Consider the following 24324-nt stretch of genomic DNA (forward strand, 5'->3'; position numbering starts at 1 on the left):
TGCTTGGTACAAAAGATTCTGATTGAAAGGTGTTAAATACTCTGATAGAAAGATTGGAGTATTGTCTTGCAATGCATTTAAATCCTTGACTACTGGTTTTTTCAGTCTGCTGGCTTTTATGAGATTGTCTCTTGTAGCCTTGCTTGTCAGACGAACTATGACTGGTGCGGGTCGTGGCGAGCCTTGTTTTCTGTTCTTCCTGGGAAACCGATTTATGGTCTGAATATCATTATGCTGTAGGGGATGTCAATTGCATGGCCTAACTTTAAAACTACGTCTCTGAGATTTTCTGTGGATTCGGTTTCTGGAAGACCGTTTATGACAATGTCTTCTTTATGTTGTTGTTGGTTTAAAACTTCGTATTGTAGTTTCAGGGAATTAAATTCTTGACGGAGTTCCGATGTGTCTTTTATCAATTTGTGCTGCCTGTCAGTTAATGCATTAATGCTGGTTTTAATGTCTTTTACTGTTTGTAAGACTTCTTCGACTTTTGAATTATTAAATTGAACAAACTCTTCATATTCGCTAATTTTTTGTTATTTCTTTATTCTGTTTATCAAATAGTTCTTGGACAAGATCTACCAAGCTAGCTTTTATATTTTCTAAACCTTTTTCTAGTAATAAATTTACGGAACTCAAATTATAAGACTCACTGGTATTTTGTTGTCTGTTCAGTTCATCGTCCGATTCTGCCTCCGGCGTAATCGGTTGCGTCGTGGGTGGTGGCGTTTCTTTGTTCTCTCTACAGTTTAGGCACTTCCATTCTTCTCGTTTGGCACTGGATTTGCGTTGCCAGGTTGTTTCTGAAAGTCCGGAACATGTAAAGTGAAGATTCCTATGGCATTTCCTGCAGGTTATATAACATCCGTTGGACGGTAATTCCTTCTGACACTTGTTGCACTTCATGACTCACCTTTCTTCCTTTGGACAGCTGCAAAGATGGTGATGTCCTTTGTTCCATACTCATTAGCAACCGCGCTTCAATTTTTAGCACACTCAGATTTTGGATTCCACTTGGCCGATTTCGATGGATTATATGTCACTGTCTTCAGCATGACAACTAGTTACTTTATGACACTTTTAAATTAAAAACAGGAGTTAGAACCACATTAAAACTATAAAAACGGGACCAGCGATACAACCATGCAACAGTTCGTATGCCTACACCCACAACAATAATAATAATAATCTGGATTAATCTGATAAAATCCTCTCATTAACTTAAATGTCTCTATCATATGACCTCACGTCCTCTTATCCACCAAACTCCGCAATCCACATTTCTTCAACCTCTCTCCATAGCCAGTATTCCAAAGTGCCAATATTGTCTTAGTCACTCGTCTCTGGACCCTTTCCAATGTCTCTACATTACATTGAAAACCAGGTGACTAGATCTACCAAGGCAAGTGATGATGTGAAGTAATAAGCTTCTATATATGAGCTTCTATATTTCCTTCTATATTTGCTTACACTTGAATAAAGGATTAAACCAAGTATAGAATTTCTTGGTATCTTTAATTTATAGTATAACCAAGTGGAAAAACTTGCACTGCTAAAACAAGACCTACCCTTTATTAATCCATATTGACCATCATAAAGAATGTGTGTCCATCAGCCCAATCCTGTATTCTATTCCTAACCAATTTCTCCAACACCTGACTACAACTGCAGTTATACAGAATGGTTTATAATTGGAACCTTCTATCCTAGAACCATGCTTGTGGAGTGGTACTATTTTGCCTTCTTTCCATTAGGAATCCTCTCCACTTTCATTAAATAACCAGGTCAAGGGCTTAGCTAACTATTGTGCACATTCCTTAAGAATACGTGATATGTCATCCATCAGCCTTATTAACATCTGATCCAATCAACACCTCTAAATTCTTTCACTTCCAATTCTCCTGATACTTGCTTCCCTTCTATATATTGCACTGAATCATTTACACTAGTATTTGGCCGTATGCTACAGGGATTCATAGGCTGTAGTGTTTGTTGAGAGCTCCTGATAAGATAAGTGTTATTTTAAGTTATCATTGACAAATTTACTTGAATATTACGTAGTTTTGTTTGCTTTGCGTATCTTAGTGTGTCTGTTTGTGTGTGTTTTTGATGTTTCAATTATTAATTTGATAAAATACAATAGAAGTGAGTATGGCTCCCGTACGAAGGAAAATGGCGGATAGTAATAATGGTTCGTCATCTTTCTTCAATAACTGTAATATAAAGGAGATTATTTAGTGTACTATCTGCGAAATGTACGCTTTGTGGAATGGGGCTGGAGTATGGTTAGATGATAATAAAGGAGTGAATGTGTGTAGAAAATGTAAGGAAAATGAGGAATTAAAGTGTATTTCAGGTCACGAGTGTGATATTTTTGTCAAACTTCAGAATGAAGAAAATAGTGATATGACAAGAAATGGCAAGGTTGTACCAGAGAACTGTGAGGGCGTGAATGTAGAAAGTGTGAATGATGGTATTAATACAGAGCAAATTAATGGTTTAACAGAAAATAAAAAAGATGAAATAGATGCAATGAGTGAGATTGCATTGGTGAGCGGAGCGATACAAAGAGCAAAGCGGCAGCTAGAGCGTATGAACAAAAGTCTACTGAGTGTACCAGCCAATAATAAAAAGTATGATAGGAAAAATAAGAGTATGAGTGCGAACGTAAACAAAATGAAGGAGACAGTGCTGTATGGAGACTCATTAGTATGAGGTGTGTTAGTAAAGGATTTGACAAAATCGTACCAACCTGGTGCAACTATCAAGGACGTAATTGAGTCTATTAGAGAGCAAAAGGAAAGGGTGAAAGAAATGATTGTTGTGGCAGGTACAAATGATTTGAAAGGAGATAAAATGGAAATGATAGAGGACCTGAATGAATTGTTTGAGGTAGCAAAAGAGTGAGAGAGTTAGGATGATTAGTCTTTTGCCGCGGTATGACAGTGAAGTGTTTAAAAGGAGGGCCATAATTGCAAATGATTTTATGCGTGGGTTATGTATGACGAGTGGTGTGGAATTTGTGGACGTGTGGAGTGAGTTCGATGGACGAAAGGATCTATATAAGATGGATGGCTTGAATTAGAATGGATTCGGTGTAAGGAGACTTGAAAAAGTGTTGTTGAATGAAGTGAATGTGCAGAATCAGGGAAACTAGATTTATTAAGGGGGAGGAGTAGATATGTAGACTTTAGGGATGCAGTTGAGTGTATAAATGAGTATAATATGCCCGAGCGAATAAGGACAACAAATCAGAATGGGATAGTTAGTATAAGGCATCAAGGTAGGGATGGAGCTAATGGGGGTCTGAAATTCATGTACACTAATGCTAGGAGTATTAGGAACAAGAAGGGAGAATTTTTGGTCATGGTTGGCACTTCCAGACCACAGGTTATGGTCATTAGCGAAACATGGCTAACTGTAGATGATATAGCAAGTGGGATTGAATGTGATGGGTATAGTGTGTTCAGGAATGACAGGGAGAATAAAATGGGGGGAGGAGTATTGTTGACGATAGCTGATGAGCTGCAGCCAAGGAGAATAGAAGTTGAATTGCAGGATAGAAAAAAGAGCACATCTGAGGCCATTTGGTGTGAGATCGTGGCTAGCAGAACTAAATATTTAGGGCCTCCCTCGGTGAGTCTGTCAACTCCTTGGAGTTTCACGGAACAATAATAATAATAATAATATTGGGTGCTGCTATAGACCAGGTGATGGAAAAGATGGTGGAGATAGTATGCACAAGCAAATAGAAGAAATGAGTGGAAGGAGGGTTATTATTATGGGAGATTTCAACTAAGGTCGCATTGATTGGAGTGAGGAGAGGACACACGGAAGGAAGGAATTGGATTTTATGTGGTTATTAAGGGATAACTATCTGCGACAGCATGTAATGGAAAATACTAGGGGTCAGAGAGTCCTTGACCTAATAATTGCATCTGAGCATTTGGCTGTAACAAATATGACCACATTGCCACCAATTGGTGAAAGTGATCATAGGGCCTTGACTTGGGAGGTAGCTAAAGGTGTGGAATTTACAATTAAGACAGGGTACATGTGGAATTATTGGGCTGGTAAGTATGACAAGCTTAGGAGTTTGATTGGTTCAGTGCCATGCCATGTGCAACTGCAAGGGCTAGAAGTTGACAGTGCATGGGAGGCAGTTAAGAAGTGTTTGGCTGACTGTATACCTAGAATTCGAATAATAAATCAAGTAGGGGTTAAATGGATGAATAACACCATTAAGCTTAATCTGCAAAAAAAGAAACAACTATGGAGGGAATTTAAGGAGAAAGGTGACCGGAAGGCACATGAACGGTATAAAGCGCAGGCCAGAAGGGTAACGAGTGTGGTAGGAAAAGCAAAAAAAGGATTACGAAAGAACATTGGCCATGCAGGCTAAAGAGAATCCTAAACAGAATGATTTTAACCTTCCTACCGGCTAGGACGTCTATAGACGTCCAACTAAATCTGGATAAGATTCAGCCCACCTGTTTAAAGAACCTGGATAAGAAGTGCAATTTGACTGTCATGTCCATTAGAAGGTGTGATAAACCCTCACGCTGAAGAGAAAGGTTAATCGGATTATCTCCCGTTCGTAGCTGCCTCTCAGTTGCCTATAACAAGAAACGGACTTTCTTGTTCCATGCTGGTGAACTAAATTTTAGTTATATATGATAGAATAAAAATAGAGAAATTATTTATATTTTTGTTTTCTCTTTTTATTGTACAATACAATTTTAATTTCTGGACAAAATAAAGGTCTTGCATAATTTCTTCACTTAACCAATTTAATTTTTTATTTTTTTGCGCTAATTTTTTAATCGCTACTAGACAAAAGATTTTTCTTTGTTCTCGAAGAAATTAATTCACGATAATTATTTGGAATATTCTTTTAAAAAAAGAAAAGAAAACCGGCTGCCGACGTTCCAGGTTATATTAATTTTATTTTTGTACAAAACCATCGAAATCGAATATTACTTAACAGATTTCCTTTAGGACACGCTTGAGCAACTTTGCTTTATAGAGAATAACATGAAATTCTTTAATCATATTATTAAATTTTTTCTTCATGTTGTATAGTAATCTGTACTTTTACTTTCTTGGTTTCCTTGTATAATTGGTCATTACAAAATGAAATTAACAGTTATGATTTAAATTTATATTTTCTGCATAATTCAGATATTTTTTTCTCCAATTTTTAAAGTAAGCGATACATTTGCTTATTTTTATCATTCAAAATATGTATATCAAATGTGAAATTTCATTTCCATATTTTTACAATTGAATTGAACTTTATTTCGCCTCTGATAGTTTAACCCCCCCCCCCCCCGTTGCATTTCTATCACACACCCGAAAACTGTTATGAAACATAGGTACAGTTTTTATTTAATTCGTTATTTTTCTCTAGTAACTGTTTCACATGACTTTAATTTTTCGATACTGAAACTATGTGGTGATTCTTATAAATTAGCAAATTATAAATTAGACAATATACATATTTCCTGATTATTATAAATCAGGAAATTATGTGATATTCGGATACAGGTGAAATTAATATTTAAAATCACTGTCATCCTTCAAATGCAATATCAGAATAAAGAATGTGAAAAAACCGAAGTTTCGAAATACATTTCGAAAGCCAGCTCTCTAAATGTATTGGTCTACAGACTGGATTCTGAACACGCTAATGTTTCGTGATGTTATGACTGAAAAACAATTCAATCTCATCATGAAGTATTTGCATTTTCAGAATAATGAAGAATACGATCAGGCAACACATCCTTGCCCAGTCCTCAACAAAATTTATGATTTTCTGATGAAAATCCGTCAAAAATGAAGGTGGACTGAAATGTAAGCAGTATATTCCCAAAAAGAAAGCGAAGTATGGAGTAAAATTTTTTATGCTTTGCGAATCGGAAAGTGGATATCTTTGGGATTTCAAACCTTATATGGGAAAGCAAACTGTAATCGAGCACGATAAATATTCGGATCTCCCCTTGTCGATGCGTGCAGTAATGCAGTTACTAGACTCTTTACTGGGGAAAGGTTACTGCATTATAATGGATAATTACTATATATGTGTCCTGAACTCGCTGATTTGCTTTTACAGCATCTTACAGATAGTTATGGTACTGTAAATGCAAAAAGGCGAGATATGCCTCCAGATCTGGCTTCAGGAAAGCTATCGAAGGGGGAAATCCGAACTTATCAGCGAGGGAAAGTCTTTGCACTACGTTGGAAAGACAAAAAAGATGTTTTTCTGCTATCTTCCCTGTACAATCCATCAGCGGAATCCGTGGAGAAGCATGGTTTGAAGAAAGAAAAACCCATTGCTGTGTGTGCATACAACGACACTATGGGTTGAGTCGACAGGTGCGATCAGCAGCTATCATTCTACTCTGTAATGAGGGAACAGCATAAAAAATATTACAAAAAAAGTGTTCGGACATGTTATTTGAATTTTGAAGTGTTTGGATTTTGTTATTTGGAACAGTTTCCTCCTGTACAAGAAAAAATGTTTGTCTACCATAACATATCTAGAATACAGAATAGAAATTGCGAAAGCATTGCTGCATGCACATGCACCTTCTTCAGCAAGCAGAAAAACAGAAATCCTATCAGACATCTGAGGTTGAACGCTGCTGACTCCAACCATTATCCCGAAAATCTACCACCAACGGCTAATAAAAAAAAAAACCTCCACGCAAATATTATGTATGTAATAAAAAAAATATCAGAAAGGAAACAAAAATCTGGTGCCCTGAGTGTAAAACTGCTTTGTATGTTTATCCTTGCTTCAAGGTGTTCCACGCTGTTCAAGAATTTTAAATTCTGAACAGTATGAAATAAAAAATGTTTGTTTTCAAAGCCATCAAAACAGTCCTTTTCAGGACTACAAATATTGATAGAGGGATACCCGAATGCACTGTTTCTTTTTCATCTTGAAGGCTAATTTTTAAGTTCTCTTTATAACACAGAGAAACTGGAAAGAGTATTCCAGGTAAAGTATTTCATTAAAACAATAAAAAATAATGAAATAAAATCTACCCTATATATATATAAAATGATAAGCTTTTTTATGTCATGTTTATCGAAACGTTTTGAAACTCAGGGGCTACCCTGAGTGTCGAGTCTTCAAAATTCGAGTCATCAGAATTCAGGGGCTGAACCCCCTTTCGAGTTATCACAATTGAAGGAGAACTGGTCTACCATACCGGAACACGGGGGGGGTTGGGCATAGCCCCCCTAGTTAATAAATGAAATATATAAATAATAACGGGAACATTTTCACCTTGCCAACACTCAACATTGATGTGATATGGGTTCCAAATTTCTTGTTTCGGAGATATATATATATATATTACAGTTTTGTAATAAAAATTTCTGCTGCAATGAAGTTTGGCAGAATCAACATTATTATTACCTCCTTATTTCTGTTTCTCGTGTGGGAGAAAAACGGTAAAATGTCACTCTTATAATTATATGAGATGTTATAATGGCAAAAATAGTAAGAAAAAAGTCATTTGCAGTTTCTCTTCAAAACACAAAGAAAGAACATTGTAAATTCAGCCAGTGGAAAAGAAAAGACTACATATTTTTCTCCTGTTATCTGATTTTTTTTCTTATAGTTCAAAGAAGAAATCACTGCATATAGACACTACATGAAGTCTGCAGGAGGGAAAAAAATATGGAAATTGGTTACATTATAACGAATAGAGAAATCATGTGAGAAAAATTATTCACGTATGATTCTAATCTCAGCAGACATAACATTTTCTTCTAGATTAGATATCTAAAGTAACTGAACCTTTGCTACTATTTTACACTAAAATGAATGGGTATGTTCCCCAAGTGATTTACGTTTGTAACAGCTGTCTTGCGAACGATTTATGAAATAAATTATCTGAAATATCCGCAGATTGCTTAGGTCTATATCCCCCCCCCCCCAAAAAAAGAAGATTATGAAACGCATATGCACCTTTTCTTTGAAAATAATTCAAATCCTCTTTTTCAAGATAATTGTATGATTTAATTTCTAATTTTTCATAATAAAAGTGAAACTGATCATTATAAATTAAGCAATTATTTTGGCATAAATAATGTATAAGCATGTAAACGAAATATCAGTATTTCTGTTAGAATATAGGTAATCAACAATCGAAAAGGAAACAAGACATTCTTGACATATTCTGCACTGCAGCCTGGGGCACTTTAGTGTTCTCCCCTTTCTTCTCAATAGCACTGAGAGTAATAAGCCTTCAGCTTTTCCTCCAGCTAAGAGGATATAACCAAGTATTTACAAGACTAGATTATTTCAGAAATAGCTTCCAGCAGCAGCAGAAGTAATATTTAGATTTTTTTAAAGAAAAACAAACAAAAATAATACTACTGAACTTTCTTTTGTGTGGTATGCATATAAACAATTTTGCATGGTGAAAATATAGCATATTATTTCTAAAATTTCACGTAATTTCAGCGGGCAGTAGAACAGCTGGTTTTAGATTGCAAATAAATAGAACAGAATTAGAAGTTTCACAATACAATCTGATTGCCGTATATCTTTTGTCAAAATGGTAAAATGAAGTAATTGATTTTGAATGCTCTCTAGAAAAGCTTTCAAACCTGTGAGTTCTAGGAGAGGATAAGGAGGGGGGGGGAAGCATTAGAAAATCTTCAAAATGAAAAAGAATTTTGAATCATACTGTATATGATATTTTTCCCATTATATTTTCAACCTATCTACGAGGATGTGCACTAGATATTATCGTAATATGCATAATACAAATAAATAAATAAATAAATAAATAAATGACGAAGGCGAAGAATCACTGCTAAAATATCATTGGATATAAATTTTTGATACCAAAAAGACACACAATCGGAAACCGAGTAAGGCAATGTAGCATTTTAAAATTTTTTTTTTATTTTGTCTTTATGAATAACAAAAAATCGTTTCTAAAACTGATATGTGATGATCCATATAATGCTATTTCGCTAGAAACGAAAGAAAAAGGACATATTTATTTCAATAAATATTATTTAAAAATATAAATATTTGACATAATATTTTCAAAGCAAACATTTGAAAATTTTAAAATTCGAAAAAAAATTATTCAATTATTATACGTAAAGTGAAAGAACAATCAGTGCATCTCTTCCGGTGCACTGATTTGTAGAATAAAATACACCAAATTCACTATCACTAAATAGATTCATTGCAAAAGCTGATCAGTGGGCATTTCAGGATTGATTTTTTTTTTCGCATATGTGAAATTGGTTTCAATTTTTGGGAAGAGACACAATAAATCATTTTAGAGGCAAGAAAGGTCAAATAACTTAGGACAGTAAATGAAATTCTAAGCAACACAATAGACGTAAAGACAGGGGGAGGGGACACAAAGGTCACTCAGCAACAGTTAATCCACTAATGCTATAGAATAGCCGTAACGAGATTAACGGCGGAGGAAGGTAATGGCATGATAAAAGGTAGAATGCCGACGAAATTTTGATCCATGAAAAAAGCTAGAGAGTGTTGAATATTTCATCCACACCGGCCGGTTGGGGGGTTAAAGAATGCCAATGGTAGGGAGGTAACTGAATCAGTTGATATAGTTGAGTTACTGAGTGAGCAATTTGGAAAAAAATATCATCCAGGTGGTGAGATTGCAGAAATGAATGAACCGATAGATTATACGGGAATTGTGGTGAATGAAGTGGAAGTGAGTAGTCTATTGCATAACCTCAATGTCAATACATCTGTGGGATTGAATGGTATACCAGCTCGTGTCATATGTGAAGCAGCTAAAGAACTGTCAGTACCCTTGACCATTTTGTTTAATTTGAGTCTCAAGGCTGGGTTAGTCCTGAGGCGGTGGAAAGAGGGGAAAATAGTTCCACTGCATAAAGGATGTTCCAAGACTGCTATTGTAAATTACCGACCGATTAGCATATCAGGAATCATTGTCAAGGTCTTAGAGAAATTAGTCAAGAAAAGAATACAGGATTGGATAGATGAAAATGGGATATTGTATGGGGGACAACATGGTTTTGTGAAGGGTAGATCATGCCTCAGTAACTTGCTCACATTTTATAACACAGTGACGGCTGAACTGGATATGGGTAATGGGTTTACAGTGATTCTTCTGGACCTTGCTAAAGCCTTTGATAGGATACCACATGGAATTCTAGACAGTCAACTGCAGCATATGAGAATGGATATAGGGTTGGTGAGATGGATAGGAGGGTGGTTGATGGAGAGATACGACAGAGTGGTTTATTCAGGAGTTGAGTCCAAAAGATGGCTTGTGACTAGTGGTGTGCCACAGGGCTCTGTTCTTGGACCACTACTTTTCAATTTGTTCATCAATGATATAGAAAAGGATCTGAGAAGAAGTGTTCACTTGTTTGCTGATGATGCAAAGTTGGGTAGAGCAATAGTGAATGCTCAGCATGTCAAAATTTTGCAGGATGATTTGGATAGTTTGAAGGACTGGGCTAGGGAAAATGGATGTCAATTTAATGTGGCAAAGTGTAAGGTTATGTATTTTGGGGTGAAAAGATTAGCAGCAGAATAAAAAGTATACAATACATTGGTGGAACCATACTCCAGGAGATTTATGATGCCAGGGATTTGGGAGTGTTGGTGGATAGGGAATTGAAGTTTAGGGGGTACATTGCAAAAGTGGCTAAATCAGCTCATCAAATCACTTGGCTTCTGAAAAATACTTTAACAAGCAGAGACAAACAAGTTATTGTTCTTCTGTATGGAGCCTTGATAAGACCCCATCTAGACTAATGTGCATATGGGCACCAGGGTTTCTTCTTGATGGGGAGGAGGTTGAGAGGATCCAAAGGCGACTGACCAAGATGATAGCAGGTCTGTGGAATGAATCTTATGAGAACAGGGTGGAGATTTGTGGGTTGCAAAAATTGGTTGATAGGCGGAAAAGGGGTGATATGATTGATACATTCAAATTACTGAAGGTTTCTATAAGATTAATCCAGAAGATATTTTTGAGAATAGGACTGGTGGTAGGAGGACTAGGGGCCATACATGGAAGCTGGGCAAGAATGTGGTTAGCAGGGGTGTTAGAGCTAGGTTTTTTACTTGGAGAGTGGTGAATGAGTGGAATAAGCTGGCAGAGTCTGTTGTGGGTGCTACGACTGTGAATGAGTTCAAGGCGAGGTATGATAGATACTGTGTGAATGTCGAATAGTTGTTCTTGACATGATGTTAGGGCCTCCCTCGATGAGTCTGTCGACTCCTTGGAGTTGCCCGGAATAATAATAATAATAATGATAATAATAATAATAATAATGATATATACTGGTGCAAATATTGTCAGAAACCAAATTGATTACTTGCTAATTAATCAATGATTTCAAAGTTCCATAAAGAGTACAAAAACCTATCCTAGTGTGGATATTGCTTCAGATCATAATCTACTGGTGGCAGTTAAAACTTAGACTGAAAGATATACTTAAGAAACATCAACATAAAAGGTTTAATCTAAGAAAGTTTAAAAACCTAGAGATAAGAAACAATTGAGTCAAGATCTGAATCAAGAGATAGCATTTATCAAGAATGATAACATCATGAGAGTTGATGAATCATGGGACAAATTAAAATCTGTCTTCATAGAGAAATGTACCAATATCTTGTGTCCTGATAGAGTAGTAAAAAAGAAAGATTGGATAACTGATGAAATTCTTTCTGTCATGAATCAACGCAGATCATATAAAAATGATAGTCCAACAAAATATAAAGAGGTTCAGAAAATTATTAAGAAATCTGGATGAATGTAAAATGTAAAGAAATAAAAATTCTACAAGAAAAAACATGACTGTTTTAATGTACACAAAAAGCTGAAAGAGACCTCAGGTATATTTAAGAAAAAATAACCATGTAGCCTTCAAAACAAAAAGGGAGAAATAATATTCGAAAAGGATGACAATATACAAAAATGGGTGAAATATGTAGAACTCTTTACTGATAACAGACAGAACCCAGAAAATACTTATGAACAGAGGTGTAGTCGGGCCAGGGCGATGCCCTGGTACTTTTTTAAAACTATCAAAAGTTTTAAATTCATTATAATAAATTATAAGAATTATAATAATGAGAATTATAATGCATTTCCAATGTTCGGTCAAAAAATGGCAGCTTGCCACTCTTGTCATTTTTGTTTCAGAAAACAAGGCAATTTCTCTACCATATGGCCGTCGCAATAATAATAATAATACCGAACTTCGTGCTCTGGATTTTTGTTTCCGAGGTAGAGCCCTGGCACTATTTCTTTTAGGACTACACCCGCTTATGAACAGATGGAAGGTCCATGCATTCTAAGATCAGAGCTAGAATATCTGCTGAACTCAGCTAAAAATGATAAAGCCTTAGGCCTTGATAGAATAACAGCAGAAATAATAAAGTTATTAGAAGGTGACAACATTACTATATTAGTAAAGCTATTTAATAAGATCTACAATACAGGCATAATCCCTCAAGACTGGTTACAGTCGACCTTCATCATGCTACCTAAAAAAACAAATGTGAAAACTTGTAATGACTATAGATGATCAGCTTAATGAGTCATGTTCTCAAAATGCTTCTGAAAATAATTTAAAAAAGAATATACAGAAAATGTGAAGACACCATCATTGATTCCCAATTTGGCTTTAGAAACTGTTTGGGAACAAGAGAGGCTCTGTTCTCTTCTCAAATCTTATTCCAAAATTGTAGAACCAAAACAAGGAAGTATTCATTTGCTTCATCAACTTCGAGAAAGCATTTGACAAAGTCCAACATACTAAAATGATTGCACTATTAAAAAGAATTGGATTAGATGGTAAAGACATCAGGATCATTGAAAACTTATATTGGAACAAAAAGGTATCTGTTAAAGTTGACGACATTATTACAGACTCCATTAATATAAAACGAGGAATAAGGCAAGGATGTGTACTATCACCTCTTCTTTTTAACATATACTCAGAAGCCATATTTCAAAAAATCTTAAAAGGAAGAGAGGAAGTGAATAATGTAAATGGTGAAATCATCAGTAACATCCGATATGCTGATGACACAGCTCTCCTTGCTGATAATATTCAGGATCTTCAAAATCTTCTGGAACTAGTTAATGAAGAGATTGAAAAAATGGGATTAAAAACAAATATCACCAAAACACTAAATTGATGTGCATAAGCAAGAAACCAATTCTTAATTCAGCACTTTCTTTAAATGGGAAAGAAATAGGAAAGAGTGACAAAGTTTAAATATCTCGTATGCTGGTTAAATGAACAATGCAATCCAGAAATGGAAATAAAGTTAGAATTGAAATGGCAAGAAAAAATTTTCTCCCGATGAAATCAACACTATGTAACTGCAATTTTAATTTAGAGCTTAGAGTATGTATGGCTAAACACATTATTACAGTTAATACATATTAACATAACACATTATTACGGTTGATACGGTTTTCCTTCTTTTGAAGGAAAACCGTATATCTTGGTCACCTACTTTTTAATGAAAAATATAAGATACTTCAATTGACTATAAAAGGGAAAATAGGAAGAAGAAGAGACTGTCTGATCTCTGCCAGCCAAGATTGCCAAGATTTTCTTGGCTGGCAGACATCAAACAGTGGACTGGCATGAGCTCTGAAGGACTGTTCAGAGTGGCTGAGGATTGCTCAAAATTTGAGTAATCCTCAGCTGCCATCTCCTATCGGTGACCACCAATACAAAAATGGCACTCAAAGAATAAAAAGATGACATATGCTGATAAAGTGATCATTCAATAATTCCTCTACATCCTTTGCAACTGTTATTCTGCTGCCATAACTATCCACCAGTGTCAACCTGCCATAATTATTCTTCCTGTTGTTGCCTTATAGCAGAAAACTTCCCTTGAGTTAACTTTGGGTTGACCAGACAATCTCCTCTCATACTGCACCTTTTCTTTCTTTACCGAACTCATCATCTTCCTAGCCTGCACTTTATACTCTTCATGGATCCATCCAATCAACACCAACTAACTGTCCTGTACCTCCTCCATAGCATTTTCTTTAATAACACAACTTGCTTCATTTCACCGTGCATTCATTTCACTCCTACTCTATTTACTCATTTAACCCTTAGTATGAAGTTATACATTGCTTGTGTCAGATACTGCCTTGTGAATTTCCATGCACTGTCAATATCTTAACTAACTACAGAACTTCCCATAATTGCCCACTTTATACTTCCACACATATCCATTTTTGGCAGTAACCTTTTCTCGTTTCACTACTTCATGATCACTCTCACCAATCAGTGGCAGTGTCAACACCTCATTAACAACTACATTTTGTGAAGTAATCACCAAATCCAAAACACTAAAACCTCCAGTTGCTTCAGTCACATGCTGCTTAAGATATTTATCTCTCAGAAATTTAACCCTTTCAGGACCATGGGACATATGTTTCCCCACATAAAAGTTTAATTTATTTGCAACCCTTCCATTGGGACACATGTGTCCCATGAAATTCTATAAAACCTATGATTTTTTCCTACATAATGATGATGTTTTATGTTAAATAGATACCTAATAAAGTCATTTTAATACCTAAAAACTTTGTATTACTTCATAAGTCCTTCTGGTCCTGAAAGGGTTAACAAACTCACTCTCCTTGTTCCCATACAATAACTTTTCCTTCCATTCTATATACCTGTAATTAAAGTCTTCCATCAAGATCACCTTTTTTTTTACATGCCCAACCAATTTGCCTAAACATTTCACAATCAGTATTCTCTACATTCTCTAGCCTATAACCATCCTATCAGATATACCTAACTACAGAATCACGTATGCCACAGCAAATAACTTTTTTATTCTGCTAATATTTCATCTTATGTATCATAGATATCATCAGTACAACTAACGAACACCAACAGGAATGAATTCAATAAACAAAAAACAGTGTGCATGCTTAAATTAGAATCCTTCTATGTATACAGTCACATGTTCATGGATTAAAAACTATTGGGCTGAAATTAAATTAAATTAAAATATAGCAGAAAAATTATTGAATACAATTGAGGATAACAATTTTCCACACTTTTGGATTAGTGAGACAGTCATTTCAGTTAAGATTAGGTCTATGAAGCAAGACTTCAGTACTTTCTTTATATAACCGTTCATGTTTATATGCGGATTTATGTAGTAACTTGGCATTTTGCCACTGGATACTATGGTTAGCATTTTCGATTCCATGTTATGCAAGGCCAGATTTGTGAGATTTGATAAGGCGGATGATGTGGTCTTGAAGTTCAGAGAAACAGCAAGATTATATCTTTCTGTTTGTCCATAGTAAGCCAAGTTACACAAACATGGTACTTGGTATACATCAGGTTGCATAATTGGTGAGAGTTTGTCTTTTGGAGAAGGTAGCAAATTATGAATTTGGTTGATAGGTTTGTAGGTAGCAATGAGTTTATATTTTCTCATAATTTTTGCCACAAGTTCAGAGATGCCTTTAATATACAAAATAGGAGTCCTTCTTGTCTGGGTTGTTTGTAGAAGAGTGGTTAATTATTTTTTGGATTGTTAATGGATTATATCCATTTAGTAAGGCTGTTTCTTTGATAATTTCCAATTCCTGTTTTTGGGATTCTTCAGAAGAGCAAATCTTTCATGCTCTGGATGCTAAAGATTCTATGATGGATGGTTAGCTGATGTATTATGAATGTAACAACCTGAAAAAATTGGTTTTCAGTAGACAGAAGTGGAAATGGACCCATCTTGTTTGCAATGGATGTGTACTTCAAGAAAGGAAATACCTGTTGATGTTTCCTTTTCTAGTGTGAACTTGATACTAGGATCAAGTGACTGTCCACTCAGACCTATTGTAGATTCTATAAGCAGTTCCACATATATCAAGATTCCTGTCCAAACTTCTCCGTCCCCTCACTGACCATTCACAACCTCTTTAATAAAAAAATCCCTAGAATTTCATACAAGGATAAAAGACAAACTAGCAGATACAGACATGTTAGTATGCTTTGACATTCTCTCCCTCTTCACTAAATCCTCACAAAGAAACAATAGAATTGTTAACCCAAAAATTTCCACCCGACATAGTGGAATTATTCAAATTTGCAATCACATCAAGTTACTTCACATGGAAATGAAATATATAAACAACAGGAAGGAACAGCAATGAGCTCACCCTTATCACCCAACTTAGCTAACTTTTTCTTGAACACCTAGAAAACAGAATTTTCGCTCTTGACCCAAAACCAACAATGTGGCTACGTTACATCAATGACGTCTTTGCAGTTTGGAGTCGCACAGAACCTGGACTCTACTCATGTCAACAAAAAATCAACATCCTGCATTCTTGTATGAAGTTTGCACTAGAAAAGGAAATGTCAACAGTTTTTTCCTTTCTTGATGTACACATCCAGCAGAAACAAGATGGATCCATTTCCACTTCTGTCTAATGAAAAACAATTTTTTCAGGTTGTTACATCCATAATACATCAGCTCACCATCCATCTGAAAATATGGCATCATAAAATCTTTAGTATAAAGAGAACACAAAATTTGCTCTTCTGAAGAATCCCTAAAACAAGAATTGGAAATTATCAAAGAAACAGCCTTACTAAATGGATATAATCCATTAATAACCCCCAAAATAATTAACCACTCTTCTACAAATCAACCAGACAAGAAGAAGCCCACAGGACTTCCATTCCATATATCAAAGGCATCTCTGAATGTGTGGCAAAAATTATGAGAAAATATAAATTCATTGCTACTTACAAACCCATCAACCAAATTCATAACTTGCTACCTTAACCAAAAGACAAACTCTCACCAATGGTTACTACTTGGTATATACCAAGTACTATGTTCATGTAACTTGGCTTACTATGGACAAACAGTAAGATCTATAAATAAATATATAATCAAACCTCAGAAATCTGACCTTGAATGACATGGAATCGAAAATGCTAGCCACATGATCCAATGGCAAAATGCCAAGTTACTACATAGATCCACATATAACTATATAGCTATAAAGATATAACTACATAGATCCACACATGCCAGAGGTGTGTTTGCCTGGAGGGATGATAGAAAATGTGACTATGGCAATTAAGAGGGGATGAAAGGATGGATGAAATGATTGTGATGGTGAGCACAAATGACTTGAGAAGCAATGTAAATCGGGCGGCGAGAGATCTGAGATTCTTGTTTGAGGTTGTTCAAAAGAAAACACAGAGAGAAAAGTGTGTGTGTGTGTGTTGCCCAGGTATGATAGTGATAAGCTGAGAAGAAGAGCAGTAATACTGAATAGCATAATAGCCAGAATGTGTCAGAAGAGAGGATTGGAATATGTGGATGCTTGGAGGGCGTTTGAGGACAGAAGGGAACTATATGCGAGACCACTTGCATTTGAATGAGGAAGGACAAAAGCATCTGGAGAGATTGCTGTTTTCTGAATGAGTCAGTGTGTCAATACAGGGAAACTAGAATTCCCAGGGTGGATGGTAACAGGGGTGGCCTCTTGTGGAAATGGGTGCTTGGGGAAGGGGGGACGACATCAAGTAACACTGAGTCCAGTGGGGTCGAGAGGGGACAATGATAGCTATAGAAGCAGTGACATTTTTATGCTATATACTAGTGCCAGGAGTATCCCAAATAAAGGAGATGAATTGGTGGTGCTGATAGCATCACCCTGGCCAAAGATTATTGCAATCACTGAGACATGGTTGACAAAAGAGGATATAATAACAGGAATAGAAGTAGCAGGGTACAGCATTTTTTGGCAGGATAGTAAGAGAAAGCATGGTGGTGGAGTTCTGCTTATGATAAGTGACGACTTATGTCCTCTAAGAGTGGAGGCTTTGGAAGGTAGTGACACTAATGATTTTTAAAGCATATGGTGTGAGGTAGAGGGGGGAAAGACAGGATATTTAGTGGGGTGCTGCTACAAGCCAAGGAGCACAGAGTGTGGGGAGCAGAAGATGTTTAGGGAGTTGATCTCGGCAAGTGCAAAAAGAATGATTCTTATGGGAGATTTTAACTACAGCAGTATAAGCTGGGAAGATGAAAATACATGTAGTAATAAGAGGATGGAATTTCTAGAGTTTTGGAGGGACAAATGTCTTAGGCAACATGTAATAGAGGGCACAAGAGGTTCAAGAGTTTTGGAATTGGCCATAGCTTCAGAAGAGCTGATAATAAGTGAGATGACATCTCTCCCACCAGTTGGAGAGAGTGACCATGTGGTTTTGACTTGGAAGATGAATAGACATGCACGAGTATCAAAGAGACAGGAACATATGTGGAATTATAAGGCAGGTGATTATAATAGTCTTAGATGTCAACTTGGGGAAGTTTCATGGAAGGAGGAATTGGAAGGCCAGGATATCATTAGTCCTTGGGAAATTGTGAAGGAATATTTGTTAGCAGCAACAGCAATAGTAAGCTGTATTCTACGGGTGAAGAAGCAGATGACAAACAATATCAAACAGGAACTGCAGTTGAAAAAGAGATTATGGAAGAAATATAAGGAGAGGTGTGGAGGGCAGATACAAGAAGAATATAAGATGCAGGCCAGGAGAGTGACCAGAATGGTGAGGAAGGTAAAACTTGAATAGGAGAAGAGATTGGCACTAAGATCCAAATAAAATCGCAGTGAATTTTTTAGCTATGTGGCCAGTAGGAGGAGAAATGATTGTGGAAGAATGACATTGTCAGATAAAAATGGGAAAAGAGTGACTAATGCAGAGGAGTTGTTCAATGAGCACTTTATTGGAATATTTCATTCTGGAGAAATAGGTTTTAATACTAGAGGGATAGGGCAGATTCGGGGATTAGAGTTGCACGAGGAGAGTGTGTTCCATATACTGAGCACTCCTGATGTCAGTAAAGCTATGGGGCTGGATGTTATTTCACCATTGGTTTTGGAAAGAAGGTGAAATACCATCCAGTATTTCATCCAGTCAATTCTTTAGCACATCCAGAGAATGTGCTAAAGAATTGACAGCTATGTTGACCTGCCTCTTCACTAAAAGTCTGGCTGCAGGAAACGTACCCAGGAAATAGAAGGAAGGTAGGATACTGCCGCTGCACAAGGGCAGTAGCAGATTGGAAGTGTCTAATTATAGGCCAGTTTGGTGTGTGTCATCAGTAGTTAAGGTCTTGGAGAAATTAATGAGGGACTATATACAGCATTGGACAGATGAGGGTAATGTTATCTATGAGAACCAACATGGATTTGTTAATGGGCGTGCTTGCTTTAGTAATATGATTGCCTTTTATAATAAAGTGACAAGACCAGTTGAGGAGGAAAAGGAATATAATATAATTTTTTTGGATTTTGCAAAGCCGTTTGACAGGGTGGCACATGATAAGCTGATATTTAAGTTTCAGCGCATGGGTTTAAATGTCAGGTTAGTCAAATGAATTCAGAATTGGCTGTCCGATAGGTATCAGAGAGTTGTGTATGGCAGGGCAGTTTCAAGGAGGCAGAGGATTACAAGTAGGGTCCTACAGGACTCAGTACTGGGACCTATATTGTTTAACCTTTATATCAATGGCATTGTCAGTGGATTGTATGGGAGGGTATTCAGTTGTTTGCAGATGATGTGAAGCTGGGAAGGGCGATTAATAATAGTGCAGATGTGGTAGCCCTGCAAGAGGATTTGAATAAGCTAGACAGATTGGTAAATGAATGGCGGTTTCGGTTTAATGCAGCAAAATGTAGTCTTGAAGTCTGGGATTCATCAATGGGAAGATGCATACTCGACTGGAGGAGCTATACTGGAGGAAATAGGGAAGACGAGATCTGGAGGTGATGATTGATAGAAAACTGAAATTTAGGGAGCATATTGCAAAGGTGGTGAAGGTAACCCAGAGGATTGCTGCAATACTGAGAAAGAAACTGACCTGCAGAGATAAGAGTTATCATTCCATTATACAAGACCCTGATCACACCACACTTAGACTATTGTTCTCAAATTTGGTCTCCAGGATTTGAAGGGGATAAATTAACTGTGGAAAGGGTACAGAGGCAAATAACAAAGATGGTTTTTAGACTGTACAATGTCAGTTACGAGGATCAACTGAGGGAATGTGGACTGCAGAGTTTGGTGAATAAAGAAAGAGAGGTGATATGATCGAGACTTTTAAACTGTTGAGAGGCAGTTATAGGGTTGACATTGGGGAGTTCTTTTGCTTGGTGGAACAGTGGAAAGGAGAAATTACAAGGAGCCATCCCTGGAAGTTACAAAAGAATGCTGTGAGCAAGAGGATCAGGAGTGGTTTCTTTGCATGGAAGGTGGTTGAACCGTGGAATGAACTGCCTGAGAGAGTGGTTAGAGCAAGAACAGTCAATGAGTTCAAGTATGATAAACTTTCTGTTTCCTAAGAACGACCTCCCACAATGAGTATTTTGTCTCCATACAGGCCTGAATAATAATAACAACAATAATAATAATATAAACATGAATGGTTATATAATGAAAGTGCTGAAGCCTTACTTCATAGACCTAATCTTAATTGAAATGACTGTCTCACTCTCACTATTCCAGAAGTGTGAGAAATTGTTATCCTCAATTGTATTCAATAATTTATCTGCTATGCTTTAATTTCAGTAATTTTAATTCAGCCCAATAGTTTTTAATCCACGAACATGAGACTGTATACACACAGAGATTCTAATTTAACCATGTGCACTACTGTTTTTTGGTTGTTGATTTCATTCCAATTGCTGTTCGTTAGTTGTAATGATGATGTCTTATGATACTTAAGATGAAATATCTACAGAATAAAAAAAAGTTATCTACTGTGGCATACATAGTTACTCTACAGTTATTGATACTGCACAGGTTTCACCACATAAAAAAAATGCATTTAGTTGTGCTATCCTGCTTCACTAGTGGACAGTTACTACATTAAATTCTTGACTCTGTGCCTTCTCAGAAAACAATAGCCTTTCTAAATTCTCCACACCAAACCCATTCAAATTCAATGCATCAACTTTAAATTATTCCATCATTCCTTCAAATTCACTCTATAGATTTACAAACTGAAGTCTGTTTACCTCACACAACTCAGCCATCTTACTATTCATTTATTTCTGCTCTCCTTCTCAATTCACTATTGTCATATCCCGGCAACAAGCCTATGACTTTTCCAACAACACTATTATCCTTTACTTGCTGCAATAACTTCAAGTCTCTATCACCACTCTTTTTTTAACCCGACTGGGTCATTTGTGCCCACGACTACCACTAATTTTACGCCTGGTCTTTTCTTTCTGCAACACATCAGTTATTTGCTTCATTGTTCGTTCCAGGAAAGCATGTTTTGTGAACTTTATTAATCATCACATCTCTAAGTCCCCATATAATCATTATGAATACTGGTTATGAAGACAGATTGAGAATTTGTAGACTGCAGACACTAGCAAACAGGAGAAAGAAGGGTGATATGAATGAGAAATTTCAAACTTCTGAAAGGATCATACAAGATTTCAATTGCTGGAATTTTTCAATTTATGGAGGGTGGGGAAAGAATGAGGGAGCATCCTTGGAAGCTGAGAATGAAGGCCACGAAGAAGGGTGTGAGGGCTAGATTTTTCTCTCAGAGGATGGTGCATGATTGGAATGGATTGCCATTGGATGCTGTGAGTGCAAGCAGTGTGAATGAATTCAAGAATAAGTATGATAGCTGGTGTGTGTAGTATGTGGCTCCCTCGATGAGTCTCTGACTCCCTGGAGGTCTCTCTTAATAATAATAATGATATAAGATTCTCATTTGACCCTTTCTTTGTAATACTAACTTCCCCCTTCTCATCGGCCAATCTCTTCTTTAGATGTTTAATATCCTCTTTGAGATGTTTCATTTCACTATTCATTTTCGCTAACTCTTGCCTAAGCTCTTCTACTACAGTCCTGACTTTTGTTCCCATTTCTAATTCCTCTAAACTCTCAAGGCACTTTTCACATAAGTTAATGCTTTCCTCCTTTTCATTTACCCAAACGGTCCACAAATCTTTCACATTTTTCTGTGCATACATATAGCAATTTTAGAATACATCCACTGCGAAAAATCCTAGGCATCAACTGATCTTTATGCCAAAGCTTTCTGTGCTATCGACGGAGTACTCACCACCTGCACTAGCAGTGTATTACATTCATTAGAGCAAAAATTTCTTTTCATATTCTCTGGGAAATCAATGTTGTTTTACTGTTCTTTTCACTCCTTCACATGGTTCCCATATGAAAGATATGATCTCCAAACAATGATACAGAACCACTAATGAATTTATGGAATGCCTATTACTTTACTGGGAAATATCATTTGAAAAAATGGGTGGGGGGTGATAAATCTTGAGCAATAAAAAAATCTTTTTGCTTTTTGAAAACTATTTCTTTTTTTATTTTTTTTCACACTGTGCATTCCAAAGAGTTTTACATGTAAGAATTAATTTAACACTTTTAGGTTTAGTATAAAATCTGAACATGATTACAATGTGTTTCATACCTGGTGAATGTTTTGGTGTTGCAGAATGATCTGGGCTGACACCAGGATATGAAGATATAGGAGTGATATATACTGTGCTACCTGTAAAAAGGAAAAAAAGATTATTGTTCTTAAATTAATTAATTTTTTTTTTTTATTGCGAGAAGACAGAAGTACCACATGAGATGATTTTTAGTGCAGAAAGATAAGTTCCTTTTGGAAGAAACTTCTTTTTAGAGATAATTAGCTGTTTCTTTTTTGCATTATTATACTGATGAGTGCTTGTTTGATTAACTGTAAGGATGGTGTGCTTAATTTTGTAATTTTCAAGGTTAAATATTTGTTTCCTCCTTGTATGCTGTATTGTGCATACAAGGGTGGTGTGTATTATAATGTGCATCATGGCACAATATAATGTGCCATGATGCACATTATATTGTGCATCATGGCACTGATGCACAATATAATGGGGGGGGCAATATTAGCATGTGTGATTGTATTTGCTGTAATGTTCTAAATGCATGTCCTTTGCAGAGTGAGAGATTTATGGAAGGAGAACAAAACCGGAGAGCATGTTTGTTATAGGGGTTTTTCTTAACAAATGTGAGAAGGGTGAAGAAAGTAAGAACAACGATAGCAGTGACTTGAAATCATAAAAATGCAATATTATTATTATTATTACGGGCAACTCCAGAAGTCCTTAAACTCATCGAGGGAGACCCCAAATCATATTCATCACAACTATTCGACATTCATACAGTATCTGTCATATCTCGCCTTAAACTCATTCACTATCACAGCATCCACCACAGACTCTGGCAGCCCATTCCACTCATTCATCACTCTAAAAGTAAAGAACCCAGCTCTAACACCCTTACTAACCACACTTTTGTCCAGTTTCCATGGATGTCCCCTAGTCCTCCCACAACCAGCCCTGTTCTCAAAAATATCTTCTGAATTAATTATATAGAAACCCTTCAGTAATTTGAATGTCTCAATCATATCTCCCCTCCTCCGCCTATCAACCAATTTTTGCAACCCACAAATCCTCAACCTGTTCTCATAAGGTTCATTCCACAGACCTGCTATCATCTTGGTCACTCGCCTTTGGATCCTCTCAACCTCCTCCCCATCAAGAAGAAACCTAGGTGACCAAATCTGGGCACAGTATTCGAGATGGGGTCTTATCAAGGCTCGATACAGAGGAACAATAACCTGCTTGTCAACGTATTCTTCAGCAACCAAGTGATTTGATGAGCTGATTTGGCCACTTTTGCAATGTGCCCCCTAAACTTTAACTCCTTATCCACCAACACTCCTAAATCTCATGCCTCATCAATTTCCTGGAGTACAGTTCCACCAATGTAGTAAACTACTGCTAATCTTTTCACCCCAAAATGCATAACCTTACATTTTGCCACATTAAACAAGCAGTATGAACTTGTAACATCTGGTCATTCTTTTCATTGTACAAATAACAAAAAATTAAGAGAATGACCAGATGGCAATGAAAAAGATAATGTGCTCATGTGGAATTCTCCACAGAACAAAATGTAAGATTGAGTGGATGGTAAATTGGTAGGTAGTGTGGCCAAGCAGTCTAAGGCACTGGTTTTAGGCACCAGTCTCACTGAGGCATGGGTTCGAATTTCACCTGCTAATTACTTTTGAGTGCTTTTTAATCGGTGAATAGTATGACTTCTGTTGAGATTTATGCTACGTTGTTTTTCTGGAATACGAGTGTCCTTCAGTGGTTGTTTTTGAAGTTAGTTGTTGCTATATTGTGTATTTTGGTTACCGAGAAG

The 24324-nt window shown here is 36.4% G+C and overlaps 1 protein-coding gene across 1 annotated transcript in view; it reads right to left on the reverse strand.

Annotated features, from left to right (window-relative positions):
• LOC150107907 (uncharacterized) overlaps positions 1-23583 on the reverse strand; it is a 93772-nt gene extending 70189 nt beyond the window's left edge. Inside the window, exons 1-2 of the mRNA XM_090415377.1 lie at positions 23574-23583; positions 22541-22621 (exon numbers count right to left, since the gene is read on the reverse strand). Of these exons, the coding sequence (XP_090271503.1) occupies positions 22541-22621; positions 23574-23583 (91 nt within the window). The remainder of the gene's footprint in view (positions 1-22540; positions 22622-23573) is intronic.
• Positions 23584-24324: the final 741 nt, after the last annotated feature.

This window comes from Typopeltis vanoorti, chromosome 3, assembly GCF_054136105.1.
Source record: "Typopeltis vanoorti isolate ZY-2024b chromosome 3, IOZ_Tvanoo_1.0, whole genome shotgun sequence".
Classification (NCBI taxonomy): Eukaryota; Metazoa; Arthropoda; class Arachnida; order Uropygi; family Thelyphonidae; genus Typopeltis; species Typopeltis vanoorti.